The sequence below is a fragment of the Muntiacus reevesi genome, chromosome 15 (assembly GCF_963930625.1).
Source record: "Muntiacus reevesi chromosome 15, mMunRee1.1, whole genome shotgun sequence".
Taxonomy (NCBI): domain Eukaryota; kingdom Metazoa; phylum Chordata; class Mammalia; order Artiodactyla; family Cervidae; genus Muntiacus; species Muntiacus reevesi.
Genome location: NC_089263.1, coordinates 16052443 through 16079348, shown reverse-complemented (window position 1 = coordinate 16079348; position 26906 = coordinate 16052443). Strand labels below are relative to the sequence as shown.

Sequence of the window (26906 nt, the reverse complement as noted above, 5' to 3'; positions counted from 1 at the left end):
CTTTCCAGGTTTTACACACAGTAAATAACATAGATTGTTTGTTATTATTGCTTCCTTAAGGGCACTGTATGTTATAATATTCAAGCAGCTCTAAACAGAATTCATTATCTAAAAAAGAAAAAGTAAAAATAATTGTGGGCTTCCCAGGTGGCTCAGACACTTAAAAAAATAAATAAAAATGCTTTTTAAAAAAGAATTCATTATCTATGGCATGGCTCTCAAATTTGTCTTCCAAGAAATTCCAAGAAAATCTAAAACTTCTGTTCTTGATCATGAAAACAAGAGTGGTGATCATCTGTTTGAGCTTCCCAGCACAGCAATATGAAGACAAATAAAAACTTCTTTTCGGTTCTTAGATCTAACTATTCTGTACCTTCTTGTCTGACCTAGTGTACTAGATTAAATAACGTCTCCCCCAAATCCAAGAACTGCACAATGTGACCTGATTTAGAAATAGGGTTGTTGGAGATGTAATTAGTTAAGATGAGGTCACACTGGAAGAGTGTGGGTCCCAAATGCAATATGACTGGTGTTCTTATAAGAAAGGGAGAGAAGACACAGAGACAGAGTCAGACAAGTGGAGAAGACCAGGTGATGACGGGAAGGGATTGGAGCGATGCATCTACAAGTCAGGAAACATCAGAAGTTAAGGGGAAGCCATCAGCCGGAGTCTTCCCTAGGGTTTTCAGAGAAAACATGGTGTTTCTAACCCCATAATGATGGACTTCTCGCCTGCAGAAGTGTTATAGAATAAATATGCGCTGTTTTAAGCCCCTGAAAGTGTTAGTCACTCAGTCGTGTCCAACTCCGTGTGACCCCATGGACTGCAGCCCACCAGCCTCCTCTTTCCATGGAGCGTTCCAGACAAGAATACTGGAGTGGGTTCCATTCCCTTCTCCAGAGGATGTTGCCAAACCACGGGTCGAACCCATGTCTCCTGAATTGCAGGCAGATTCATTACCGCCTGAGATACCTGGGAAGTCCTGCTCATTTTTGGTAATTCATAAGGTAGCCGTGGGGAACTAATATACTCCACTTCCCTTCTGGAGCACACAGCAGCAGACCACCAGTGTGAAGGGCTTCCCTGCTGGCTCAGCAGTAACGAACCCACCCAACATGGGAGATGCGGGTTCTATCCCAGGTCACTAATATTCCATGGAGAAGTAAACGGCTACCCCACTCCAGTATTCTTGCCTGGGAAACCCCATGGACAGGGCAGCCTGGTGAATGAGAGAGCCCTGGGAGCCTTGAAAGCCGAGTTGAGATGATTTAATTTTTTATATGAAATTCATACCTGTCAACCTATCTTCAACAGCTCAAGTGCTTCGTTCCAACATTTATGTTTCCTAATTTAAGCCTTTGTGAAATACTGTTATAAGCTGTTTTGCAGAAGGATTTGCAGGGGAGGGGGGACACATGACATAATTCCACCCGGGAGTGGTGAGAAAAGCAGACTTGGGCTGAGGAGGAGGCTGAACTTCAACACAATTGCAACTGAGGCCCAAATGGTTCTACATAGACCTCTGGAGCTGGAATGCCCCTCCCTTTGGAGTTTTCCCAACTGGGCCAGGCACTGTATCCCCACATAGACCAGTTGTTGGATGTAGGCTCACACAGAGAAGCCAGGGCTTTGGTCAAAGCAGCTTCTACCAGCTCTAGGCAATTTCCGGTGATGGACACAGATGTGAGCCAATGGGGAATCAGCATCTCTCCAGGGGGATCTAGGAGGTGCCTGGCAGCATCTCCCACATGCACAGGTGGATGTCTTCCTGTCTAATCCTCATCTGTTATTAGAATGTGGCCATGTGAAATTCCACACCTGGACTAGAATTGCCTTAGTCTGAGAATGAATCCATTAGATGCTCTTAAATCATGTATATAGTGACAGGCCTGAGAAGTCTGAGTTGCATTCTTATTCATTTCCCTCTCTCACCCACACACTTTCCATTTCCAGGAATTACAACTCTTAAAGTCAAATTTTAGAATAGCTTCTAATCAAATTTAGACCATGGTGGGAATTTCGTCTCCTTTTTCTAGTTATCCATGGACAGAGGAATATCACCTGACCCTACATAGAAATCACCATTTATTCATTCACTTAACCATTTATTGGTGAGACAACACACATACATAACACCTATTCCATACTAAAGAAGACACTGGGTATAAAAAGTGAATGAGGAGGGATGGGAAGCAATTAAGACTTCACCTTTCAATGCAGGCTATTCAGGTTTGATCCCTGATTTGAGGAGCTAAGTAAGATCCCACCTGCCTCATGGCCAAAAAACCGAAAAGCCTAAACCAGAAGCAATACCATAACAAATACAACAAAGCCTTTAAAAATGATCCACACCAAAAAAAAAAAAAAAAAAGCAATCTTTTAAAAAAAAAGAGCATCATGGAAACATAGATTCTAAGCATATATATAGATAGCCCGTGGGAACTTGCTATATGACTCAAGGAACTGAAACTGGGATTCTCTGACAATCTAGAGGCGTGGGAGGGAGTGGGAAGTGGAAAAGAGGCTCAAGAGGGAGGGGACATATGTGTACCTATGACTGATCCATGTTGATATATGTCAGAAACCAACACAATATTGTAACTGTTCTCCAATTAAAAATAAATGCTAAAAAGGCATTAAAAAAATCTTTAAAAATAACGAATGAGGAGGCTGTCAAAGGCCTTACACTGATGGTGAGGAGTTGGCCTCCCTCATGATGAGGAGTTTGGATTTTTTTCCAAACTCGATGATGGATAATGGCAGTACTATGATTTGAATAGGTGGGGGTTCCTGAAATATCCCTCCGTTGGTGGTAAGGAGGATGGATAGCTGGGGAGTCCGCAACACAGGGCAAGCGGTTGGCAGGTAGCGCTTGTCAACACGCAGTTGAGTCACTCTTCAAACCTCAGCTGAGTCACCCATCTTCTGTCCTTCCTCTGACTAAGACCCTCCTGGCCATCCCAGGAGTCAGCAACACTGCCAAGGAGCCTGTCAACACCCCGTTTGGGTGGGAGTGTTCACATTAGCCTCCTAAGCCACAAGCAGCCCCCAGGGACTCAGTCATAAGCTTTTGTATATGCAAACACACTATGCATGTGACTCCAAGTCACAAACACTCAATGTAAAGCACACAGCTGTCTACATAGCCTGAGTAACTTAAAAAATAAGGCTCCAAAGGATGCATAGTTCCACTTTGGCTCTTCCTCTCAACAGCCTCCACAGCTTTGGGCCACTTCAAAGACGTTAAGTAAATCGCTCAGTGGGTGGGACCTCCACACTAAATACAAATTATGGATCAGAGCATATAACCTAGCAGTAGAGACTATGTTTCACAAGAAAAGAAAAACAAAATCAGGAGAAGTTTTTTTTTTCAATATTAGTCAACTGTAGACTGGAAAATAGAAGGAAAAATATCATATTATTAATAAATATTAGAAGGTGAGAGTTTATATGCTTCAATATTGTTCCAACATAAATGTCACTGTAAGAAATCATATTTCATTTCAATACTAAAAAATCAGATACTTAGTGTGCTGGGAGAAATGATTGGAACTACTTTAAAGCTGCATTAACCACAGAAACTGCAAAAATATTTATATTCTTATGAAGGAAAGAGGGAATGCCCCCTGTGGGGGTATTTAAGCACCCTCCATCTTTTGGATAAATGGTAATGCTAAACAAAAAAATGGAAAGATGACCTTAGAATAATAACCTCAGGACCCAACTGGGACTCAGCTTCTCAAAATACAAAAGTCATTTGCAGTATGTTCAGGATGGAAATTTCTATACAGCTTTATAGCTCATAGATTTCATTATATACCTCAGACAAAAATCACCAAAACACCCAATTCTGAGCTAACTTCCTCTCCCCAGGGTGACCCCCCCCCCAATAAGTAAAATTACTCACCATCCTCTTGTTCAGTCTGCAATTCTGCTCAGTTACTCAACAACATTTGTAAGAACAGAAAAACAAAGGGAAAGGGAAAGCCAATCCTTTCAGAGAGGTGTTTCATATGCAGAATAGTATCTTAAAAGCAAGGCCAGGTCTGGCACCCTTAGGACTTTTCTCTAAGCCAATTCCTTCTCCATCCTTCCTTATAGAGACCACATGCAAAGGTCATGTGGAAAATTTCACAGGACAAATGCTGAGTCTATAACTGAAAGCCATCCCACTGGGCAAGCTTCTTTCACTGTTTGTCATTTCCAACCGCCACCGTGTATGTTGCCTGAAAGATGGAGTGTTGGTGAGGGCCTGAACCTATGAGTCACTTAGTTTTCAAACAACAGCTCCAAGGGCCTTTGAGTGTCTGGTTGATTTATTGTGAAAGGCATTGATACTTATGTGACTAGAAGCTGTTAGCCTGAATTGGTGCTTGGAGAAACAAAGTCAATGAAAGTCACCAATCCAATAAATCTGTGAGGGATGCATGGAGTTGTCTTTTAAACAAGTGACTGGCCCATTTCCATCGAGAAGCATACGAGAGAGGCACAAGTCTATAAGCATAACATCTTGAGTCACAATAGTCCAGGCTTTTTTTTTTTTTCCAACCCTATGGGTTTTAAATGTCAAGAAAGTGAACAGAATCCTAATGCAATAACCCCCCAAGTACGTTTGTTTATGTATTTTCTTTTGGCCTTTACAAAAATGTTGCCTAGCAGGAAGGAGCATGAGTGTGTACTCAGTCACTCAGTCGAGTCTGACTCTCAGTGATCCCATGCACTGTAGCCGCCAGGCTTCTCTGCCCATGGAATTCTCCAGGCAAGAATACTGGAGTGGGTTGCCATTTCCTCCTCCAGGGTTATCAGGGAGGAGAGCAATCCCTAACAGTATCTGCATTTCCTACATGAAACATAGAGGTTTACAGAGGCAAGCACTGTACAACACTGCCATTAACTGGAAGAGTGAGGTCTTTACTCTGAATCGGATTGATGTTTATAAATAAAGACTAATTCATTCTTGTAGTTTATTAATTCAGTAATAAAAACAATTCTTTCAAGCCACTGTTTATAGACAAACTGGCGACTTAACAGAATTTCTAGGTCAAACTGGTTGGTCAGTAGCCCTATGTTGAAAAATATCTCTGAGCAGATGGGAAGTTAGATAACGTTCATCACCCACCTGTCACTCCCTGAACTGCCTTTGATGGCTAACAGATTTCTACAAGCACCGGATTGTGGAGATGCCAAGACGTTAATGGTTCCAGGAGAGGATCAAAGCCAACACGGTGGGCTTTGACGCCGGCAACGTCCAGGAATCCTCAGGGCTGAATAGAAGTCACCAAGGAGTAGTCTGTCATCTTGCCTAACACATGTAGAAGAGTCTATTGCCCTGGCACCATCACTGTGCCCCTTATTTATGCTCCTCTAGTGGGGGAGTGGGAGAAGGAAATGGCAACCCACTCCAGTGTTCTTGCCTGGAGAATCCCCGGGACAGCGGAGCCTGGTGGGCTACCGTCTATGGGGTCGCACAGAGTCAGGCACGCCTGGAGCGACTTAGCAGCAGCAGCAGCAGCAGCAGTGGGGGAGTGGGACTAGCAGCTCTCAGAGCTACCCAGCTGCTCATACATCTAATACAGCTGTAGGAAGAATGTGATTCATTCCAGCCCTTCCCTTCACTGTTAAAACATGAGTCCCAGGCCTGCTCATCTCGGGGAGACCCGCATCGGGCACACATTTCTGTCTGCTCTGCGACAGCAGGATAACAGAGAGCTGCTGAACACAAAAGACAGAGAAACACCAACCATATATGTCTTGACAATATCGACTCCCTGATCTATGCCTTTTTTTGATGATGCATTGGGGACTGGTCCGTGTGCTGCAAAAGGAAAGAAAATGTTCTCATACATAAAACAGGTCCAGGAAGAGGTTCCATAAAAGTCAGGGGTACCTGTCTGAGGTGGCTCCCTACCGCTTGCTGGAGAGGGCAGATGATTGAAATACCAAATCAGCAGGCAGGCACAGATTGCTTCCAGGATCAACACAGATTGTGCTGCCAGGGAAAGCATTCATTGAACTAGTTCTTCTGCAAGATCAAGGGTGCTGGGTCAGACTTTGCCTGGAAACTTCTTCCTCTTTCAGACTAGACAGCGGGATCAATGGGCATGCAATAGTTCTCCATCACAGTGCATTGCTGCTGGACAGAAAGCAGAGGTATCCCACAGACTCACATACCTGATAGGGACCCTGGTTGCAACCACAGTAGCTGCTCTCCATGGTGTAGCTTCTGGACACCCCCATCTCTCTCCACACCACTACCCGGGCTGTGGAGGCCCGAGATTTCTCCACAAGGAAGCTGCAACTGCTCATGGTAAACGCTGGTGCAAGTTTATCAAGGATTTTGGGAAGAGTCTACAATTAAGAAAATCAAATTATGGTGAGTTGCAGAAGATTGAATCTATGCATCATTAAAAAATTAATAATTTCTTAGTAAGTATTAAGCATCTGAATATACCAAACACTTAATATATGCAACTATAAATCTTATATCAATCCTAAGTACTGAGTACCAATTTTTCAATCCTTTTCTGTAGTTATTGTTACTGTTTAGTTGCTAAGTCATGTCTGACTCTTTGTGACCCCACGGACTATAGCTCACCAGGCTCCTCTGTCCATGGAATTCTCCAGGCAAGAATACTGGAGTGGGTTTTCATATCCTTCTCCAGGGGATCTTCCTAACCCAGGGATCGAACCTGGGTCGCCAGCATTGGCAGGCTCTTAACCACTGAGCCACTTGTGAACACCCCTTTTTTCATTTTAAAGATAAGGAAACTAAAGCTTAGAAAAGTTAGAAAGAATTAGCTTAAACTCAACTACAAAGTGGGTGGGATGGGATCCAAATGCCAACATGGCCAACTCCAAAGACTATGATTTTTCAACCTCATCTTCCTGCATCACTATGAACCAATATACCCAACCTCATATAGTACTGTGCTGAGCCCCACGGGAAGCCACAGACTTCAGAGGGACCTGAAATTTAGAGAGTGGCTTACCCCAGACTCCCTGTTTTCTGGCTGGATTTTCACTTATCTCAGACATATGGATCACTGGTGCTTCTTGAGCGGGAGCACTTATAAAGTTAATTTGTTTCCTGAAAGAGTATAACTGCCAAAGTGAACTTTTCAATCTCATCCTCTGATCTATAAATCTGAAGTTAGGCCAATTATAAAACTTCTAAAGACCCATACTCTCTGGATTCCTCTATACCACGTGAGATCACTTAGTTTCCATTTGGAAGGTAACTGTATGTCCTGTGCGTGTGTGCAGTCGTTTTAGTCATGTCGGACTCTCTGCAACCCCTTGGACTGTACCCGCCAGATTACTCTGTCCATGGGATTTTCCAGGCAAGAATACTGGAGTAGGTTGCCATTTCCTATTTCAGGGGACCTTCCTGACTCAGAGATCGAACCTGCACCTCTTGCCTCTCCTGCATTGGGAGGCAGGTTCTTTACCACCGTACAGTCAGGGAAGCCAGAAGGCACTGATAAACCCAAATGGCAACCCACTCCAGTGTTCTTGCCTGGAGAATCCCAGGGACGGCGGAGCCTGGTGGGCTGCCGTCTGTGGGGTCGCGCAGAGTCGGACACGACTGAAGTGATTTAGCAGCAGCAGCAGTCTATCTAAAGAGAGGGGACTACTAGTCCCCGGCCCTTCCCAACCCCCAGAGGTGGTATCCGAGAGCTGATGGTACACTGAGTCTTTGGGACAGCAGAAATACTACCCTTGGGCAGTTCAGAACTTCTGTGATATGAACGCGGAGGGTTCTCTCCGGTGTTAGCAAAGTCTCCAAAAATTAGCACATAATAAAAAAAAGTATATAGATTAGATAAGAAATGGCATAATGTCAGTCTTTGGACAAATTGCTGGGAGAAGGTAGAGAAGTAGAACAAAGGGATGAAAATGTAAATTAAGGAACTATTTTTCAAGAAATGCAGTTTTTGTTTACTTCTAGAACATTGAGCAAATCGCTTAATATCTCTGGTTCTTACTGTCCCCATGCTTAACATAGCTATTATATTAATATAAGAATTAATATAATTAATTATAAAAACATTTGACATAAATATATATTAATGTATTTTTTAATATATTCTACTATGATCACTAAGTTCCTACATAGGCTCCAGACCTATAGCATCATAATTTTAAGGGAAATGAAGTGCTAATGTTATCCTCAGAATTTCTGAAATTCCTCCTAATCAATTTCATATATCCACTCTTGGGGGCTTCCCTGGTAGCTCAGCGGGTAAAGCATCCTCCTGCAATTCAGGAGACTCCAGTTCAATTCCTGGGTGGGGAAGATCCACTGGAGAAGGGATAGGCTACCCACTCCAGTATTCTTGAGCTTCCCTAGTGGCTCAGATGGTAAGAATCCACTTGTAATGAGGGAGATCTGGGTTCAATCCCTGGACTGGGAAGATCCCTTAGAGGAAGGAATGGCTACCCACTTCAGTATTCTAGCCTGGAAAATTCCATGAACAGAGGAGTATTTCATGAAAAGAGGAGCCTGGCAGGCTACAATCCATGCAGTCACAGAGTTGGACACGACTGAGCAACTTTCACTCACTCACTCATCCATTCTTGGGGCCTCCCAGGTGGCACCAGTGGTAAAGAATCCACTTGTGAAAGTGGGAGACACAAGAGATGCAGGTTTGATCTTGGGTTGGGAAGATTGCCTGGAGTAGGAAATGTCTACTCACTCCTGCATTCTTGCCTGGAAAATTCCACAGACAGATGAGCTTGGTGGGCTACAGTCCATGTGACCAAAAAGAGTCATACACGACTTAGCACACATTATTCTTGTCCCTCTTTTCCCATGATCCCTCACACCATTTTTTCCTTCAAAGTGTTCATCACAATTACAGTGAAATTATTCTGTATGTAGCTAGTTGCTTATTTTCAGTCTCTTTTGAAGCCTGGAAGTTCCATGAGAGCAAGCCTGTATCTTGAACAGGAAAATCTCTGCACATGGATCAGTGCTGCTTATAGAGAGTACTTCATAAACTATTCACTGGAAAAAATAGATCTGCTTATCCAAGCCTTTAAATGACTGCTTAAATAGACATAAATAGAGTATATTTCTAGTTTTGAGCCTGTACAATACTGTATTGAAATCTATAGCTTTGTATAGTCTGAAATCAGGGAGTCTGATCCCTCTAGCTATGTTTTTCTTTCTCAAGATTGCTTTGGCTATTTGTGGTCATTTGTGTTTCCATACAAATTGTAAAATGTTTTGTTCTAGTTCTGTGAAAAAAAATCATTGGTAATTTGATAAGGTTTGCATTGAATCTGTAGATTGATTTGAGTAGTATAGTCATTTTCACAATATTGATTCTTCCAATCCTAGAACATGGTATATCTCTCCATCTTTTTGTATCATCTTTGATTTCTTTCATCAGTGTCTTTTAGTTTTCTGCATACAGCTCTTTTGCCTTAGGTAGGTTTATTCTATCAACTAAAGTGATTGAGAATACTAGAATATAATTTCTATTTATCAGTGTTTTGCTTTGTTGCAAAAAGTTTAATCTGACATCATTTAAATGATCTCTCCTTTCTTAAATTAAGTGAACCATGTATTCTTAGCTAGTATAATCTCTCTCCAAGAAATCACACACTCTATTAATGGTGTGAACTTGGAAAACTCCATAATCTATGATCCCTTTACTGGAGCCTTGGAGCCTGGAGGATGTGAAACTTACAAAGTGCAATGGGAACATCCTTTTACACCTCTACAGTGGCAATTTATCCATTCATTAAATAATGAGTGCCACAACATCTCATTTACAGTAAAGTCTTCTATTTCCCTTTTGATTTTACACAAATGGATCTAGGTTAGAGTGAGCTATTAAGATGATGATAGCTAGGATAACTGGAGGTGGTTTGATTTGTTTTGTTTTTAGATGATTAGGAAATTGATGAACTCTATACATGAATTGATCCACTGGAGACTTGGAAAAAGAGCAAAAATTCATGGTGAGTCTATATTTAAGGCTGGATAGTATAGATTCTTTAGTTTAAATGTACTACTCATAAAAGATAATTTTATATAGGTCAGCATGACCTGGTAAGAAGAAATATTTTAATCCAAGCTAGTTTCCTAAGTAAGATTATGCAGTTAAGCTTCTTGAGGTTTATCACCAGTACTCTGGTTGAGCCTTAGAGTAAATAGGACATGAAAGATAAGCTGCTGTTTCTGCATTAATAGCCTTGGGGGAATTCTAGTGATCAATAGCAGTTATGCTTCTAATAGGCACAAATGAAGAGGGGAAACAATTCAGGACACAGGAGAAGTATTTTCAGGTGAGATAGAAGTTTGGTGGGCTTTTTCCCCCTTTTGATACTCACTAACCCTGAAGGTATTTCATAGTCAGTAAATTCGTATATCCAGAATAATAAGTGGTTGAAAGTGAAAGTGTAGTCTCTCAGTTGTGTCTGAATCTTTGAGACACCATGGACTGTAGCCCGCCAGGCTCCTCTGTCAATGGAATTCTCCAGGCAAGAATACTGGAGTGGGGCTTGAACCTGTGTCTCCCGCATTGCACGCAGATTCTTTACCATCTAAGCCACAAAGGAAGCCCCTAAGAAGAGGTTGATACCATCATAATTGTGATATCGTGATTGCAGTAAGAAATATATATATATATATTGGTTCTTCATTCCCAGTTCTGATGTAGACTCCTAAAACATTTGTAAATTCCTATCTGATAAGAATAGTAGGAGCATATTTTGTTCTAATAAGGTAACTCTGGGTGAGTTCCTGAATCATTCCTGGATCAGGGCTGATCATTACTTCTCTATGAAAGACAAAGAGGTTAGAGATGGAGTCAATAAATGATCAACCCAGTGTGAAGACGTTCCCATAAAATCCAAATAGAAGGCAAGTTGGGGAGCTTCCAGGTTGGTGAACCCATCCATACCCTGGGAAGTAATGCATCCCCACTCCAACTACACATTTAGAGAAACTTGGGACTCTCTCATATCCATATATCTTTTTAAATGGCTGTTTATCTTGTCAGTGACAGATTGCCACTTGCCATCCAATTCTACAATGATTAAATCATGAGCTGCTGCAACTTTATGAACCCAATTCTTGTATCTCCTCATATCTAGAAAATCACTAAAATTCTTCATGGTGATTGTCCTCATGACTAGCAGAAACCTTCTGCAATAAAAAAAAAAAAAAAGATATTTGATTGTATGTATTACCCCTTCACTAAAATCACATATATACTGACCTTCCCTTCTGCCTCTCTGGAGCAGTTTTTCAGAATTATCTGGGATGCTATCTCCCGAGCTGTAGGCCTCACTTTTTCCTCAATGAAACCTAACTGGAAACTCTCACTTTGTGACTGCTGCATCCTTTAGCATATCCTTTACTAAACTGGTAAATGTAAGTAAGTGTTCCTTAGAATACTATGAACTATGCTAGGAAATAACCAGACCCAAGTGGGAGGAGATCATGGAAACCCCTGATTTGTAGCCGAGTCAGACAGGAGTTGTGAGTAACCTGGGGACCTACTACTTGCAATTGGCATCTGAAGTGGGGGGATGTCTCCTGGGACTGAGCCTTTAACCTGAGAGATCTGATGTTATCTCTGGGTAGACAGTGTTAGAACTCAGCTAAATTGTAAGACGCTCAGCTGTTATCACAGAATTGCCTGGTGGAAGGGAAAATGCAAATATCTGAGCCTCAGCAGTGTGGTGAGGATCCTCACCACCTTCCCAGGTGGTGCAGTGGTAAAGAATCTGCCTGCCAATGCAGGAGATGCAGGAGACATGGGTTCTATCCCTGGGTCAGGAAGATCCCCTGGAGAGGGAAATGGAAACCCATTCCAATATTCATGCCTGGGAAATCCCATGGACAGAGGAGGCCGGAAGGCTACCATGGGGTCACAAAGAGTCAGACATAACTTAGCAACTAAGCAACAGTGTGAGAAACAAAATGTTCTGTGTGAAAGGAAAGGATAAAGACATAGGAAGAGAACCAGGTTTTTCCAACACAGTCATTTTTTCCTTTTCCTGTATAAATTTGAAACAAAGGCCAATTTCATTTGGATAACTTGACCTCTTCTATATCTTCCTAATACCCAGTAAGCTGCAGCTTGTCTACTTTATCCCAACAGAAAGAAGTCCTTCCTTCCTTCCCCCTCCTTAACCCCATTTGGGTTCAGTGTGGGGATAGCTGATCTCTAGCTACTGGAATCCAGGAAAAAAGAGAATTAGGGTCAGGGGACCACTGTCTACTTTTTAAAGTATGGTCACACAGACGAATGTGGATGGTGAAATGCCTTAATTTTTTTTATCCCTTCATATTTATTTAAGATCCTTTCCAATTCAGTGTCATTTTGTTCCTTCTGTAAATACATAACAGGGACAGTATTTTCATTATCCTTGTTTCACAGGTGACAGAATGGTGGTTCAGAGAGATGATGTTAATGGATCATAGTCACACAGCTAATAGTTACAAAGTCAGGAATTAAAATGAGGTTTCCTATCTCTAATTCTATGCACTATATCACATCATACAGAAAACAAAACAAAACAAAAAAAACAAATTGAGAGTAACCAGGCAGGAAACCATTATCATCAAAAGTGAGGAAAAGATACACATGCCTTCAACCTGCTTGTACTATAATCCTGTAGTTAAAATAATCAAAATGCTTATTCAGGAAAATAATGGTCGAGGCATGTCTCAAAGGCAAGAATCTGGACACAAAATTTTTGATGTCATTCCCCGTAATGACTTACCCGGTAGCTGATATCTTCCAAGAGATTCGATGTACCTGCAGTAGACTCTGCTTGCCACAAAGTCTCTTTGATGCTACAGCCATAAAGGAATACATTCTTCTTTTGGGAGTGACCATGGAAATCACAGAAGACCTGCAATGACCAAACAAAGGAGAAACTGAGCCTGTGAGTTTCTTATATGTTAACCATATCAAACATTTTAAAAATGTCAACTTTCCTTAGGTAGATACTGTTTACTTAGCGGAACCAGATACATGGGGACCACTGTCAACTTCAGCAAGAGTTCTGTGTGTAGAGTTATGAAGGAGGAAGTTAAGTTGGAAGGACCTCAGGGTTGAAGAGGATGCAAAAAAATATAATTCATGTAAAGCCCTTCTGAGAAGTTTTCTTATGATGGAGGAGGATACAGGGTCCAAACTGGAAGAGGAAATAAAAGATAACCTTTAAGAAATATCTATTTATATCTTCCATCCAGTTTTTTATTGAATTTTTTTTTAATATTGAGTTTCATAAGCAGTTTGTATAGTTTGGAAATAAATCTTTTGTCAGTTGCTTTGTTTGCAAATACTTTTTCTCATTCTGAGGGTTGTCTTTTCATCTCATTTATGGTTTTCTTTGCTGTGCAAAAGCTTTTAGGTTTAATTAGGTCCCATTTGTTTATTTTTCTTTCTGTTTTTGTTACTCTAGGAGGTGGGTCAAAAAAGATCTTGCTGTGATTTATGTCCAAGGGTGTACTGTCTATGTTTTCCTCTAAGAGTTTTACAGTGTCAGGTTTTACATTTAGCTTTAATCCATTTTGAGTTTATTTTTGTATATGGTGTTAGGGAATGTTTTAATTGGAACTTTAATATGTAGCTGGACCAAGAATCTATTACGCAGAATGAAAATCAGAAAAACAAACACCATATATTAACACTTATTTGTGGAATCTAGGAAAATGTACAGATGAACCTATCTGCAGGGCAGGTATAGAGATTCAGAGGTCAGGAATGGATGGGTGGACACAGGGGAGTTGAGGGGGTGGAATGAGCTGGGAGGTTGGGTTTAACATATACACACTGCCATGTGTGAAACATCGTCAGTGGGAACCTGCTGTGCCACACATGGAGCTCAGCCCGGGCTCTGTGATGACCTAGATGGATCGGGGGAGGGTTGGAGGGAGTCTCAAGAGGGGGGCCATGTGTCTACATGAAGCCGATTCACGTTGCTGTACAGATGAAACTAAAACAACACTGTAAAGCAACTCTACCTCAATTTTTAAAAAGGGAATCAATAAATAAATAAATAAATAAAGGGAATTGCCTTTAACAGTTTTCCCATACAAACTCCAGTTAATAAATATAGAAGAAATGAAGTAAATAGAAAATCACCATTAGAACACCCTGTAATAATTGCTGGCAAGATGGATGCCAAAATTAATGAGAAAGATTTGTGGAGCAAAGGAATTATTTGCATAGTGTCAAAATCTCTCCTCCAAGATGTTAACTGCAACAGGAAAAACAGTTACCTTACCACGGAGAAATCTGGCAGACATTACCTTAACCAAGTAACCAAGGTAAACATCACCAATAACAGATGCGGTGACAAAATTCATATTGAAGAAAAGTTTAAAAATGACTAGCACTCTTTAAAATCATCGATGTCAAGAAAGACAAAAAATGTGTGAGGGATTCTCACAGAGGAGAAAATAAGGAAATATGAAATCTAAGTATGATGAGGATTATGGATTAATCTTGAAACAAACAAAAAAATTGGTCTGCAAAGCTTGTAAAATCCTTATGAAATCTGTCATTTCATTTATGTTAGCGTTCCAATATTAACCTTCAGTTTTGATAATTGTGCCATAATTGTGCAAAACATTAGCATTAGGGGAAAGTGGATGAAGTATGTATGTGTGTGCTTAGTCGCTCAGTTGTGTCAGACTCTTTGCAACCCCACAGACTGCAGCCCTCCAGACTCCTCTGTCCATGAAATTCTCCAGGCCAGAATACTGGAATGGGTAGCCTTTCCCTTCTCCAAGGGATCTTCCGCACCCAGTGATCGAACCCAAGCCTCCCGCATTGCAGGCAGATTCTTTACCATCTGATCCACAAAGTGAAAGAAAGTGAAGTTGCTCAGTCGTGTCCCACTCTTTGCAATCCCATCGACAGAGGAGCCTGCACCAGGGCTCCTCTGTCCATAGGATTTTCTAGGCAAGAGTACTGGAGTGGGTTGCCATTTCCTTCTCCAGAGAATCTTCCCGACCCAGGGATTGAACCCAGGTCTCCCAAATAGTAGACAGACGCTTTACCGTCTGAGCCACCAGGGAAGTCCTGCTAGGGAAGTATATATGGGTATTGTCTGTTTTTGAAACTTTTCTAAAACTGATATTTTTGGAACTTTTCTAAAATTATTTCAAAACCAAAATGAAAAAATAACACAGTATAATATTTAGATAAAATCTAGAATGCAAATATAGGTTGTTTCAACATCAAAAATAATTCAATGTGATTCACTACATTTATAGATGAAAGAAAGAACTAATATGATAATCATAATAGATGCATAACAATGTTTGATAAGATTCAATACCCATATAGGATCAAAAAGTAACACACAATCTTATAAGATAGACTCAAGGATATATTGCACAAGACAGTGAATATAGCCAATATTTTGTAATAACAGTACGTGGAAAGTAATCTATAAAATTGCATAAAAATAAAAATGTAAAAAAATATGCATTTATAGACAGAATTTCCTTAACCTAAGAAACATTACCTAAAAAATAGTTAATAGTATAATTTTTGATGAAATATTACGCTTGCTCCCTGAATTCAGGAAAAGACCTGGCACTAAGATTCAATTGTAATTGATGGTATAATTGAATAAAAAGAAAAATAAACATAAGAGAAAAAAAAAAGTATAAGATTTTAAAAGAGTAAATAAAATTGTCTTTTATCTCCCTATATAAAGACTGCTAAATGCAGAATATAAAAAATCTATACATGCAAATTATTGCAAAATTGCAGGTAAGAATGTCAACATATAAAAATCAAGTGCATGCATAAATATTATAAATGTACCAAAAAACTCTAAAGTTCAAAACAGTATTTTATATGCCATGAAATATGAAATGACCAAATTGTCAACATTTGCTGGATCATATTTAGCAAGGGAATTCCAGAAAATCATTTAACTTCTATTTCATTAACTACACTAAAACCTTTGATTGTGTGAATCACAAAAAACCTTGGAAAACAGTATTTACAATAGCATAAAAGCATGAAACTCATAAGAATAACAGACGTTATTATTGGTAAAACAATACATATATTGATCAATAGAGAAAAGTAGATATTACAAGGAGGGTCTCACAGTCACTTGATCCATGACAGAGTTCACACACTGGTACAGTGGGAAAGGACAGCTTTAGGAGACTTGCGTTTCAATGTAAAATATATAGAAAAATAGAAGTAAATATTTATCCTCATAATATGTTAAAAAGTATCCACATAAATTATAGATCCTAACATGGAAGATAAAATAATAGTCGCTTGAGGGTAACATAGGTTACTATGTATGACCCTGGAGTTGGGAAAGAGTTCTTAATGAGGATGAAAATAAGAACCAAAAATAAAAAAAAACATTAAAAAACTAGATACATTTCACTGAGAATTTCTTTTGAAGCAAAAGCACCAGGAGAAATGTGAAAAGGCAAACCGAAGAGTGAAATAATATATGTGCAGTATATACATCCAACAAATGATTCATCGAGAATGTATACATGTATCAATAAGAAAAAAACAAGCAACTCAAGTTTTAAATGGACAAAAAAAGAAGTTCCAAATGGCTGTTAAGCAAATGAAAATGTATTCAACCTCAATCAATATCAAGGAAATATAAAACCACAGTGAGATGCCACCACATCTAATGTGTTATTAGGACTCCTAACATCATGAAAAGAAAACAGCAGAAGTGGAACTCTGGAACCCAGCCTGTGGGACCATGTGACCTACCATGACGACAGAAAACAGTTTGGGAATGTCTTCTAAAGCTGAATATACACGTATTCTAGAACCTGCCCAACAGGAATGCATGCATTGGGCACGAGAAGACAGCAAGAATATATCGGGTTGAACAAAAAGTCCAGTTGGGTTTTCTGTACCATCTTAAGGAAAAAACCTAAACAAAAATTTTGGCCAACCCATACACAGCGGCACTATTTTCCGTAGCCTACATCTGTAAGCAGCAGAACTGGTTCATAAATTGTGCTACAATTGTTCAACAAAATGCCATCCAGGATTGAGAGCGCAAGAACAAGCTAGATATGAAAGAGCATAGCCGTATGATTTCCTTTATAGGACATTCAAAAACAGGCAAAACTATTCCACCGGAAGAAGTTAGAATAATGTCTATGCTTGAGGGTAGGAGGACATTACATTATGGCCTGGGGTCTGGGTTGTGTGTGGTGTTCCGTGTCTTGGTTTCCTTGACAGTTACACGGTATGTTCATTGTGTGAGAATTTATCAAGCTGTAGAGGTGTATTCTGTGTACTTAACATTAAAATGGGATGCATACACACTTCTGCATTTCAAAGAGACAGAAGTCCCAGAATTTCATTGAAGTATTTCCTCACATTTGTTCCTTAGTTTCTAGAAATGTAGTCTTTATGTAATAAGTTAAGCACACAGGGTAAGTAACTGAAGGTGCTTGTCCAATTTGCTAATGATACAGAATTGAGGATAACTCTGGGTCTTCCCAGGGCACCAGGCCCGAGCACTTGTCTCATGCATCCAGAGGAATCGGGTGGAGAGGGAGGTAGGAGGGGGGATCGGGATGGGGAATACTAGTAAATCCATGGCTGATTCATGTCAATGTATGACAAAAACCACTACAATATTGTAAAGTAATTAGCCTCCAACTAATAAAAAAAAACAAATAAAAACAAAAAAAGGATTGAGGATAACGGAGGGAAGAATGGGCTTCTTCGTTGGTGCTAGTGGTAAAGAACCCACCTGCAAATGAAGGAGATGTAAGAGACATGGGTTCGATCTCTGGGTCAGAAAGATCCCCTGGAAGAGAGCATGGCAACCCACTCCAGTATTCTTGCCTGGAGAATCCCATGGACAGAGGAGCCTGGTGGGCTACAGTCCATAGGGCCACAAAGAGTTGGACCCAACTGCAGCTACCTCACATATGCACGAGAGAGTAATAATGACCTTGAATGAATGAGAGCACAGTAAACAAGTAAGAGTGGAAATTATAAGTGGCAAAAAGAAAATAACTTGTGGAAAATGAAACACTCAAAGTAAAACAAATGCAGCACCTATAATAAGATGCAAACATTGGCAAAAGGAAAGAGACATTCAGCTTAGCAGTAGGTTTTGAATGAGAGATTTGGAGGTTTTAAAGGACAGTTTACTCAAAATGAATCAGTAGCCATGGATGTCAAAATTAATCATAAATTGCTTCTGGAGAAGTTAAAGTGGTCATACATTAGAAGAGCAATCAGTCTGATGTACCTCACGCTGGTCAATTTATATCTCATACAGTGATTTTCACTTCTGAGTGTGGCATTTTAAAACAAGCTAGGATGCCTCAGTAAACTGACATCAGAAAGTCAGGGAAATGGGAATGTTTATAAACACAGATCAGGCTTCCCAGGTGGTCCTAGCGGTAAAGAACCCACCTGCCAATGCATGAGACATAAGAGACTTGGGTTTCAATTCCTGGGTAAGGAAGATCCCCTGGAGGAGGGCATGGCAACCCACTCCAGTATTCTTGCCTGGAGAATTCCATGGACAGAGGAGCCTGGGGTTATGACTGAAGGGACTTAGGATTCATGCACACATAAACACAGATCAACTAACAATACTGGAGATGCTTACCCTAGGGGGAATAAAAACTCAGTAGGGTCTTGAACAACCCTCCAAATTTATAAATTCCACCACTCGAAGTATGAATAAATATACTTGATATCATTTCAAATGGCAGAGGAAGGCAAAAGGAAGGAGAATATGTATCCTGGAAGTAGATTTCAGTTGATGAATATTTATTATCAGCAAGAAATAACTTTCAGTGGTTATAGATGTCCTGCAATGAGATGTCATACTTTTAAAAACTTCTGTGCTCCAGAAATATTTTAGCAAAGGCCAGATAAATTCCTATCAACAATGTTGGTTGAGAAGTTAGATGGGATGATAACTGAGCCTGTTTTCTGGTATATGATCAAGTCCTTTAGTTTACTGATTGAACAAGAAGCTTTTGACACCAGGAATGACCTGGAACTTGCAGGGTGTATGCATGGAGTCATAAATAAACAAGCATATGTGAGAAAGATAAAAAAGGGCAAATAGGTAGATGGTCTGCTCAGTCATAATGGGGGAAGATGAAAACTAATTCTTGAAGAGTAGGTCAGAACTGATAAGGTGTGGTAGTTGATGGGCTATGTAAGCAGGGGAAAATTCAGAGGTGTCAGGACTGATATCTAGAGTCAAGGTGTTTGGAGGCATCTGTGAGATGAGAATTTTAAGAACTAAAGGACTTGAAGCTATTCTCCATAAATTTACCTTCTTTCTCTTCTCCCCTTCTCTCTTAATTGTAAATAAGAGAAAGCTACTGGGCTTCCCTGGTAGCTCAGATGGTGACAAATCTGCCTGCAGTGCAGGAGATCTGGATTTGATCCCTGGGTGGGGAAGATTCCCCTGGAGGAGGGAATGGCTACCCACCCCAGTATTCTTGCCTGGAGAACTGCATGGACAGAAGGGCCTGGCCGGCTACAATCCATGAAGTCAAAAAGACTCGGACTCAACTGAGAGACTAACACTTTAACTTTTACTTTTTCTTCAAAAAGCTACTCTTTTATTGGGGGAAATTTTTAATTGCATTGTGAATTTCCTGTTAGCAGAAAAGTATTTTAGGTATTTTTTTCCCTTCCAAAAAAAAAAAAGGAATTTTATTATTGTGGGAGGGAGGAATCCTTAACTCATAGTTTCAAGTTAAAATCTTAGGAGAAAACAAAATCTCTCCAGCTTCTAGATATCACTGAGCTGTGGGTGTTCCATATGTAGTTGCAAGGAGGGAGTTGATCCAATGACAAGACAAAAATAATGAAAAAGCAGCAGAGAAACAGTGAATGAGCAGAATAAGTTGGGTTGTAAAGGCTGAGATAATTAGGCAAATGTGCAGAGAAAAGCAGAAACCAGAAAATGTGCCCACAGAAGGAGAAAATGAGAGATTGACAGAAGTATCTAGGGTTTGGGTGTTTTCCAGCTCTGGTTAGACTTTATTCAACTTGTTCAAAATTGCCGCCTTGGTTTACTTAAGCAGGTTTCCATTGTTTGCCAAAAATAAATAAATAAATTAAAAAAAAAAAATATATATATATATATATATATCCCCTAGGCCAGTGCTTCTCCATCCTGTCTGTGCACTGGAATCTCCTAAGGAGATTGTAAAAATACCAATGCCTGGAGCCCACCTCCAGAGATTTTGATTTAATTGGTCTGCAGTGACACCAGGGTGATGAGATTGTTTAAAGTTTTCCAGGTTTTTCTAAATGTGCAGCCAGGATTTAGACCCACTGTGTGGGTCTCGAGTCTAGAGCAGAGGGTCTGACATGCCATGAAGCAACAGAATAACCTGGAGGACTGGTTGCATCACAGATGGTGATCCACTCCCCAGCAGCATGGCTACTAAAACAAGTCTGGGTGATGCCCAGGAATGTGCACATCTAACAACCCCAGGTGTTGCTAATGCCACTGGACCTGGGACTATGCTTTGAAAGCCTCTAAAGGAACTGATCAAATAATCATTCAAGGTTTAATCCTCTGCCATCATGAATTTCCCACCAAGTTTTATCTCTCACGCCTCAGTTTCTCCCTGTGAATAAACACCCACTATTCTCATGAAAAGTGTGCAAACAAATTAAGACTGTGTCTTAGCAACAGATTTCTCAATGGAGCCAGAAGCTATGCCTCCGTGGTGACAGGTGCTCCTTAGCTGCCGAACTCAACTGGAAAAATGAATTTTTTTTTTTCTGATCCTTCAGAGTCTGAAAGCTGACATAAATGATAAATTATAGACCTCTTCACCTGTTGGAATGAGCTCCGCTCAGCCCTAGGAGTTTAGTGGCCCCTCAAGATTGAAAATAAAGGAGATGGAGACATTGATCTACTTATTGCTCAAATGACATCCCTAAAAATAAAGGCATGTTAGTTATAGGAAACATGTGTTGCTCTACATTGCAGGGGGCAATTACAAGACAAATTACCAAGTTATTTCCGTTAAGAAAGCTTTTTTCTTTCCGATTGGATGACCTAATACTTGTCTACTTCCTGCCAGTAAAACTCTGTAATAGGTAAGTGGGAAATGTGCCCAGTCATGACACTCCAATATCCATGTATTAATAAATGGCCCTATCTTGCTTATTCATCAATTGATTCAACAAATATTTGCTGGGTGCCTGCACTGTTGCAGGAGAAATTAAAATTTTAATATAAGGCAATACTGCACTCAATAACAATGACAAGAACAACAGTAGTTAATTTATTGAAGACTTACAATGATTCAGATACTGTGCTAAACATTTAATATAGATTATCTCATGATGAAGTAGATGCTATAATTATCTCCTATTTTGCAGCTGAAAACCTAATTGCAGGAAAAAAAAAAAGGAACTTCCCTAGGCTTGCTCACGTTTGCACTACTATTAAGTATGTGAGCAAGTAATTGAACCCGGGTTTGCTCTTATCCAGACTTCATGTTTTAAAACACTTTTTAGGTTGATATTGCCTTTTCCAGGAGCTGTTTTGCTGGGATGATCCCACAAGTGAATGTTGCTGTGAAGTTGCTAAGTCATATCCTACTCTTTGCGACTCCAGGGACTACAGCATGCCAGGCTTCTCTCTCCTTCACTGTCTCCTGGAGTTTGCTCAAATTCATGTCTATTGAGTCGATTATACCATCCGACCATCCGTTGCCCCCTTCTCCTCCTGCCATCAATCTTTCCCAGCATTAGGGTATTTTCCAATGAGTTGGCTCTTTGCATCAGGTGTCCAAAGTACTGGAGCTTCAGCTTTAGCATCAGTTCTTCCAGTGAATATTCAGGGTTGATTTCTGTAGAAATAACTGATTTGATCTCCTTGCAGTCCAAGGGACTCACAAGAGTCTTCTCCAGCACCATAATAGGTGCTGTCAGAGGAGAAAGACACACAGTTTCTCTGGGAATCCAAATGAGGACAAGCTGCACAACTCCTGGGACGTCATCCACCATGCACTCTAAGGAATGGCACCCCTGAAGTGTATGATGTGGTGGTCCTGGGTTTCTTTAGGGGGTGATACCTAAGATGAGCTCCATTGAATGAGAGTTGTCCAAGCAAATGGAAAAATGAGAAATGACTGTGCACATGAGGAACTGTAATCACTCAGAATATGACTACAGAGTGAAAGAGAGTGGATCCTAGGGACAGGCAGAGGTGGGCAGTGATCAGACCCCTGATGTGCATGCTTGTCATTCCAGGCTGTTTGGACATTTTCCCAAAGAGGGGGGAGGAGCCATCAAAGTATCGTGGCAAAGAGGAGGCATGTGCCTAGGTCACCAGAACTGGAGTAAAAAGGAATTGCAGAAGGACTTCCCTGGGAGGGTCTTCCCTGGTGGTTCAGATGGTAAAGAACCTGCCTGCAATGCAGAAGACCCAGGTTCAATCCCTGGGTCAGGAAGATCCCCTGGAGAAGGGAATGGCTACTCACACCAGTACTCTTGCCTGGAGAATTCCATGGACAGAGGAGCCTGGCAGCCTACAGTTTCATGGGGTCACAAAGAATCGGATGCAATTGAGCAAAGTGACTTTCCCTGGTGGCCCGGTGGTTAAGATTTCACCTTCTGATGCAGAGTGTGTGAGTTCAATCCCTGGTTGGGGAGCTAGGATCCCACATGCCTGAGGGCCAGGAAACCAAAACATTTTTTAAAAAATGGAAAAAAAGAAGCACTTTTGTAACAAACTCAATACAGACTTTATAAATCGTCCACTTCAAAACAACAAACAAAAAAAAAAAAAAAGAAAGAAAAAAAAGAAAGAACGAATTGCAGGGCTTGAGACCAGCCACAAGAGATGGCAAACACTTACTCTAAGGGAGCAAATATAAGTACGGATAGAAAAGATGTTTGGTGAGAAAGTAAGAAAGTAAAATCTATAGGAATTAGAGACTAAATGGATTCACAGGCTCAGTGAGGAAGAGGTTAAGAATGATACCTAAATTTTCAGATTACATAAATAGGCAATATGATGTGCTTTTCCCCAAGGCAAGGAACTTGGGAGAGATGTGGATTTGAAGCTCTAGTTTAGTTAAGTTTTGTTTTCTTTGAGCCAGAGTGGTTAGTTTTACACTTGTTCACCCTGAGCTAAACTGATTCCCTTGTGCCTCACTTCCTTCATCAGCAAAGTGTATACTGTGGATTGGATTATGATTTTGAAATCAGACTCCCGTGCGTCTCCCTAGTACCTTTTCCAATGAATTCCTGCCTGAGCTAAATTGCAAGGTTAATTTAATTCATGCAAACGTGTGTTCCATCATTTCTTGCTCAGCAAAGAGGCTGTTGAGGGCCCCATTACTATGCTGCTCACACACCTTCATCATCTTTCTCCTCCATTCCTTGGTCCCACCCTGGGTCGTCTATAAGCTAATTGGGCACCGTGTTCCAGGGGTCACTCCCCCTCATCTCAAACCCATCTCTCCTGGCCATTCCCCCACTCCCATGGCTCCGCTGTTCCTGATTGCTTACTGCTCCGTCTGCCAGCTTTAAGCTGCTATGTTTTCCATCCCTGACATCTGGGTCTTGTTCCTGCTTCCTGGCAGCAAGACCTCCACATAATTTATACCCTTGCCACAAGAAAATGAAGACGAGGCTGAAGCTCGAAGGAGGCTAATGCTGGGGAATGTGATGGAAATCCAAAACCACGATGCTTCCAATTAAACCAAACAAGTCTCACTATAGCCCTGGAGATTCCAGTCCGAGTACAATATTTTGCAGACTACATTCAGCCCAAGTTCTTGAGTGGAGTAAACCTCTCTAGGAGAGAAATGCTATTAGTGGCATGCTCAGTTACCCAAGAATCCTGTTTGCTAGACGAGATTTCCCAGTCCTTTTACTGACAGGCATGATCTCTTCTTAGCAAGGGATTCATCTGAGTTGTCGGCAACACCATTCATGGCTGAGGCTAACCACAGGGGGCATGTACAGAATTTATTCCTATCAACACCTAAAAGAGGTGGGGTGGGGGTGAGGGTTGGCTTCCCCAGTGACTCAGCTGGTAAAGAACCCACCTGCCAATGAAAGAGATGTAAGAGACGCAGGTTTGATCTCTGGGTTGGAAAGATCCCCTGGAAGAGGAAATGGCAGCCCACTCTAGTATTCTTGTCTGGAGAACTCCAGGGACAGAGAAAGAAGCCTGGCGGGCTACAGTCCACGAGATCAAAAAGTGTTGGATAGGATTGAGCAAATATACACACAAAGTTGAAAGAGGATCTGATGTTCTTTTCTCTTTCCTAGAGTGAGAGATTTTCACTTAAATTGTGGCGTTATGGGTCAAGGTTCCAACATGGTTACTTACACATTAGCTTTGTCCACCTCCAATGGCTAACTTGGGGTGAAAATTTTCCCATTTAACTCAGCAGAAGGCATCAGTAACTAATGGGTTATGAGATTTCTCACAGTGGGGCTCTTTATTAAATATTATAAAATGCTTCTGGAAGTTTTCTGCCATTCCAGTACTATGTATTATAATGTCCTTATTTCTAAAATAGCTCAATTACGTTGACAAAGCCCATGTACATTAATGCAAAATCATGCAGTCTAAAATGTGGCTTTGTTTTGGATGTAGCACTGTTCTGGGAACTAATAATGATTTTAATCTCTGCTGTTTATTTAAACATTTGATATGTGCCAGTCACACTGTTAAGGTTCATGACATACATGTTTAATCAGTATAAAATTCCTGAAAGGAGGCTATCATTCAAATTTACAAATGAGGTTCAACTTAGTATTGTGCTAAGTTTAAAGGAAGTTAAATGACTTGCACATAGCCACTCATTACTTAATCTTTATTCTGGTAGCATGGGAACAATTTTAAATAAAATATATGGAATCAATTTATTATTATAATTTTTTTTTAACCCAGGACCTCCATGTTTTCCATTGATTGTTTCCTTTTTGATATGAGGATTTTTTCCCCCTACATTATCCTCAAATACAAAAACAGGAGAATTCTAGACTCAGTACCTTAGCCTGAATCAAAGAAAATAAGTAACAGTAACATGTGTTCCTCTGCTACTTCTGAAGAATAAAGTGGAGATAAAATAAACTGTGTGTACAGCGTATCCTTAGGTCCTTGGAGACAAGGATTTAGGAAGGGACATGCCATTTCTTCTTGTCCTCTACTTCCATGCCTTTTTAAAAAAGAAGCTGATGAACTAAAGACATATGCCAGAGGGATAGAATAAGATCAGCAAAATAATGTTAGTAGCTGAAAGTTCTGTTTCATTGGGCCCCAGAGAAGGATAAACCCCAAATACGCCTTCCCTGTCCCCTGGCAGAAGGCAACCTATTTTGTGTGAGAGGTAAATGGAAATCAATGAGCTGCTCATGGAGCACTGCAATCTCTTTACCAACACGCATTCAAATTCTTATCGGGGAAGTCCCATGGACAGAGGAGAATGGTGGGCTACAGCCCATTCAATGGCAAAGAGTCAGACATGACTGAGCAGGCACGCATGTACACAGCAAGAGCCAAGGGGATGGAGACTGATACCTCTCCTAATTCTGAAGCCCAGATGCTCTGCAGCAGGACAGAGTCTAGGCAGCTACAACACAGCTCTTCAGAAGACACTGCTGGTCTAGGTTCCTCGGAGCTTGCTGGAGCCTGAGAGCTTTCCTCCTCTCCCCCAGGCCATGTCCTACTACCCCAGAGCAGCATATCTCCTGACCCCTGTGTGGAACTCCTGGAGATGAACACTTCAGTGCCCCCTATTAGTTGATTGTTAAGGCTGTCTGCTCTTCTGGGCTTCTCCACTTACATACCTTTTCTCTGATTGGAGCCTTCTGATTTCTAATAAACCTTCTCAGCCTCTCTACTCTGTTCTGGCAAAAATAACCTTCCCTAGATTGACTCTCACGCCTTTCTTTGTGCTGGTCAATTTTACTTTGAACATCCTCCTTTATCTCCTAGCTACATTTCAAAGCTCTGTGACTTTGCTTTGATTTTGTTAATTCTAAAATAAATGGAAATGGAAGTATGTACAAGCACAGAACTTGAAAGAGTTTTGAGTCGATGAGTCTTGTTGTAAGTGACTCTTCATTCAAAATATAGAATGATTTCCACTAACCTAGAAAGTTCCCTCCTGGCTCCTCTTATTTAATCCCCTTCTAGAGGAAACCACTGTTCTGGTCTACTCATCTTAAACTTTGTATAAATAGAAGCATTGAATATGTACTTCTTAATGTCTAATTTATTTCACTAAACATGTTCCTGAAATTGGTCTGTGTTGTTGAGTATATCTGTAGTTGATTGCTATTGTCTTTAAGTTTTTACTGTTGAATTGTATCCCAGTGTATGAATATGCCAATATTGTGTGTTTCTGGGCTTTTGGATCCAACATCTGCAGCATATTTCCTTATCTTCTAACAAACAAGAGAGACATAAAATGGAAGTTCAGGACGATAGGAAAGGGAACATAAGGTCAGTGTGATGTGAGAGGTACGCCATTAGTTAATAAAAACTTTCTTTCATTTGCTCCGTCTGGTGACCTTCAAACACAGAAAACCCACCAAGTCTTCAGTTTCACAAGGAAGAAAATAAGAGTCCATAATCAGATCTGTAGACCTCTAAAGAAAGGATATTTCTCTACTAGTTTATTGTTAGTGCAAGGAAAACCTTTACTCATCTTTCAAGTACAACTCAAATGGCATCTTCAGTCTGAAGTATTTCCATAACCTTAAGGGAAAGTTACTCAAGCCCTCATTTGTGTTCTTACAACTCACAGGAACCTTAGTTTCAGTTTTTACTGAAAAATTGTTTCATTTTTTACTACATGGGTTTCTTCACAGACTTGACTCCACTTTCTACCAAAGAAATTATACAACTCCTTAAAGAAAAGGTACCTTCTGGCACCTGGCACAAT

The 26906-nt window shown here is 40.6% G+C and overlaps 1 protein-coding gene across 1 annotated transcript in view; it reads right to left on the bottom strand.

Annotated features, from left to right (window-relative positions):
* AGBL1 (AGBL carboxypeptidase 1) overlaps nt 1–26906 on the bottom strand; it is an 889948-nt gene that overhangs the window by 384140 nt on the left and 478902 nt on the right. The window contains exons 20-21 of the mRNA XM_065906215.1: nt 12746–12877; nt 6173–6349 (exon numbers count right to left, since the gene is read on the bottom strand). Of these exons, the coding sequence (XP_065762287.1) occupies nt 6173–6349; nt 12746–12877 (309 nt within the window). The remainder of the gene's footprint in view (nt 1–6172; nt 6350–12745; nt 12878–26906) is intronic.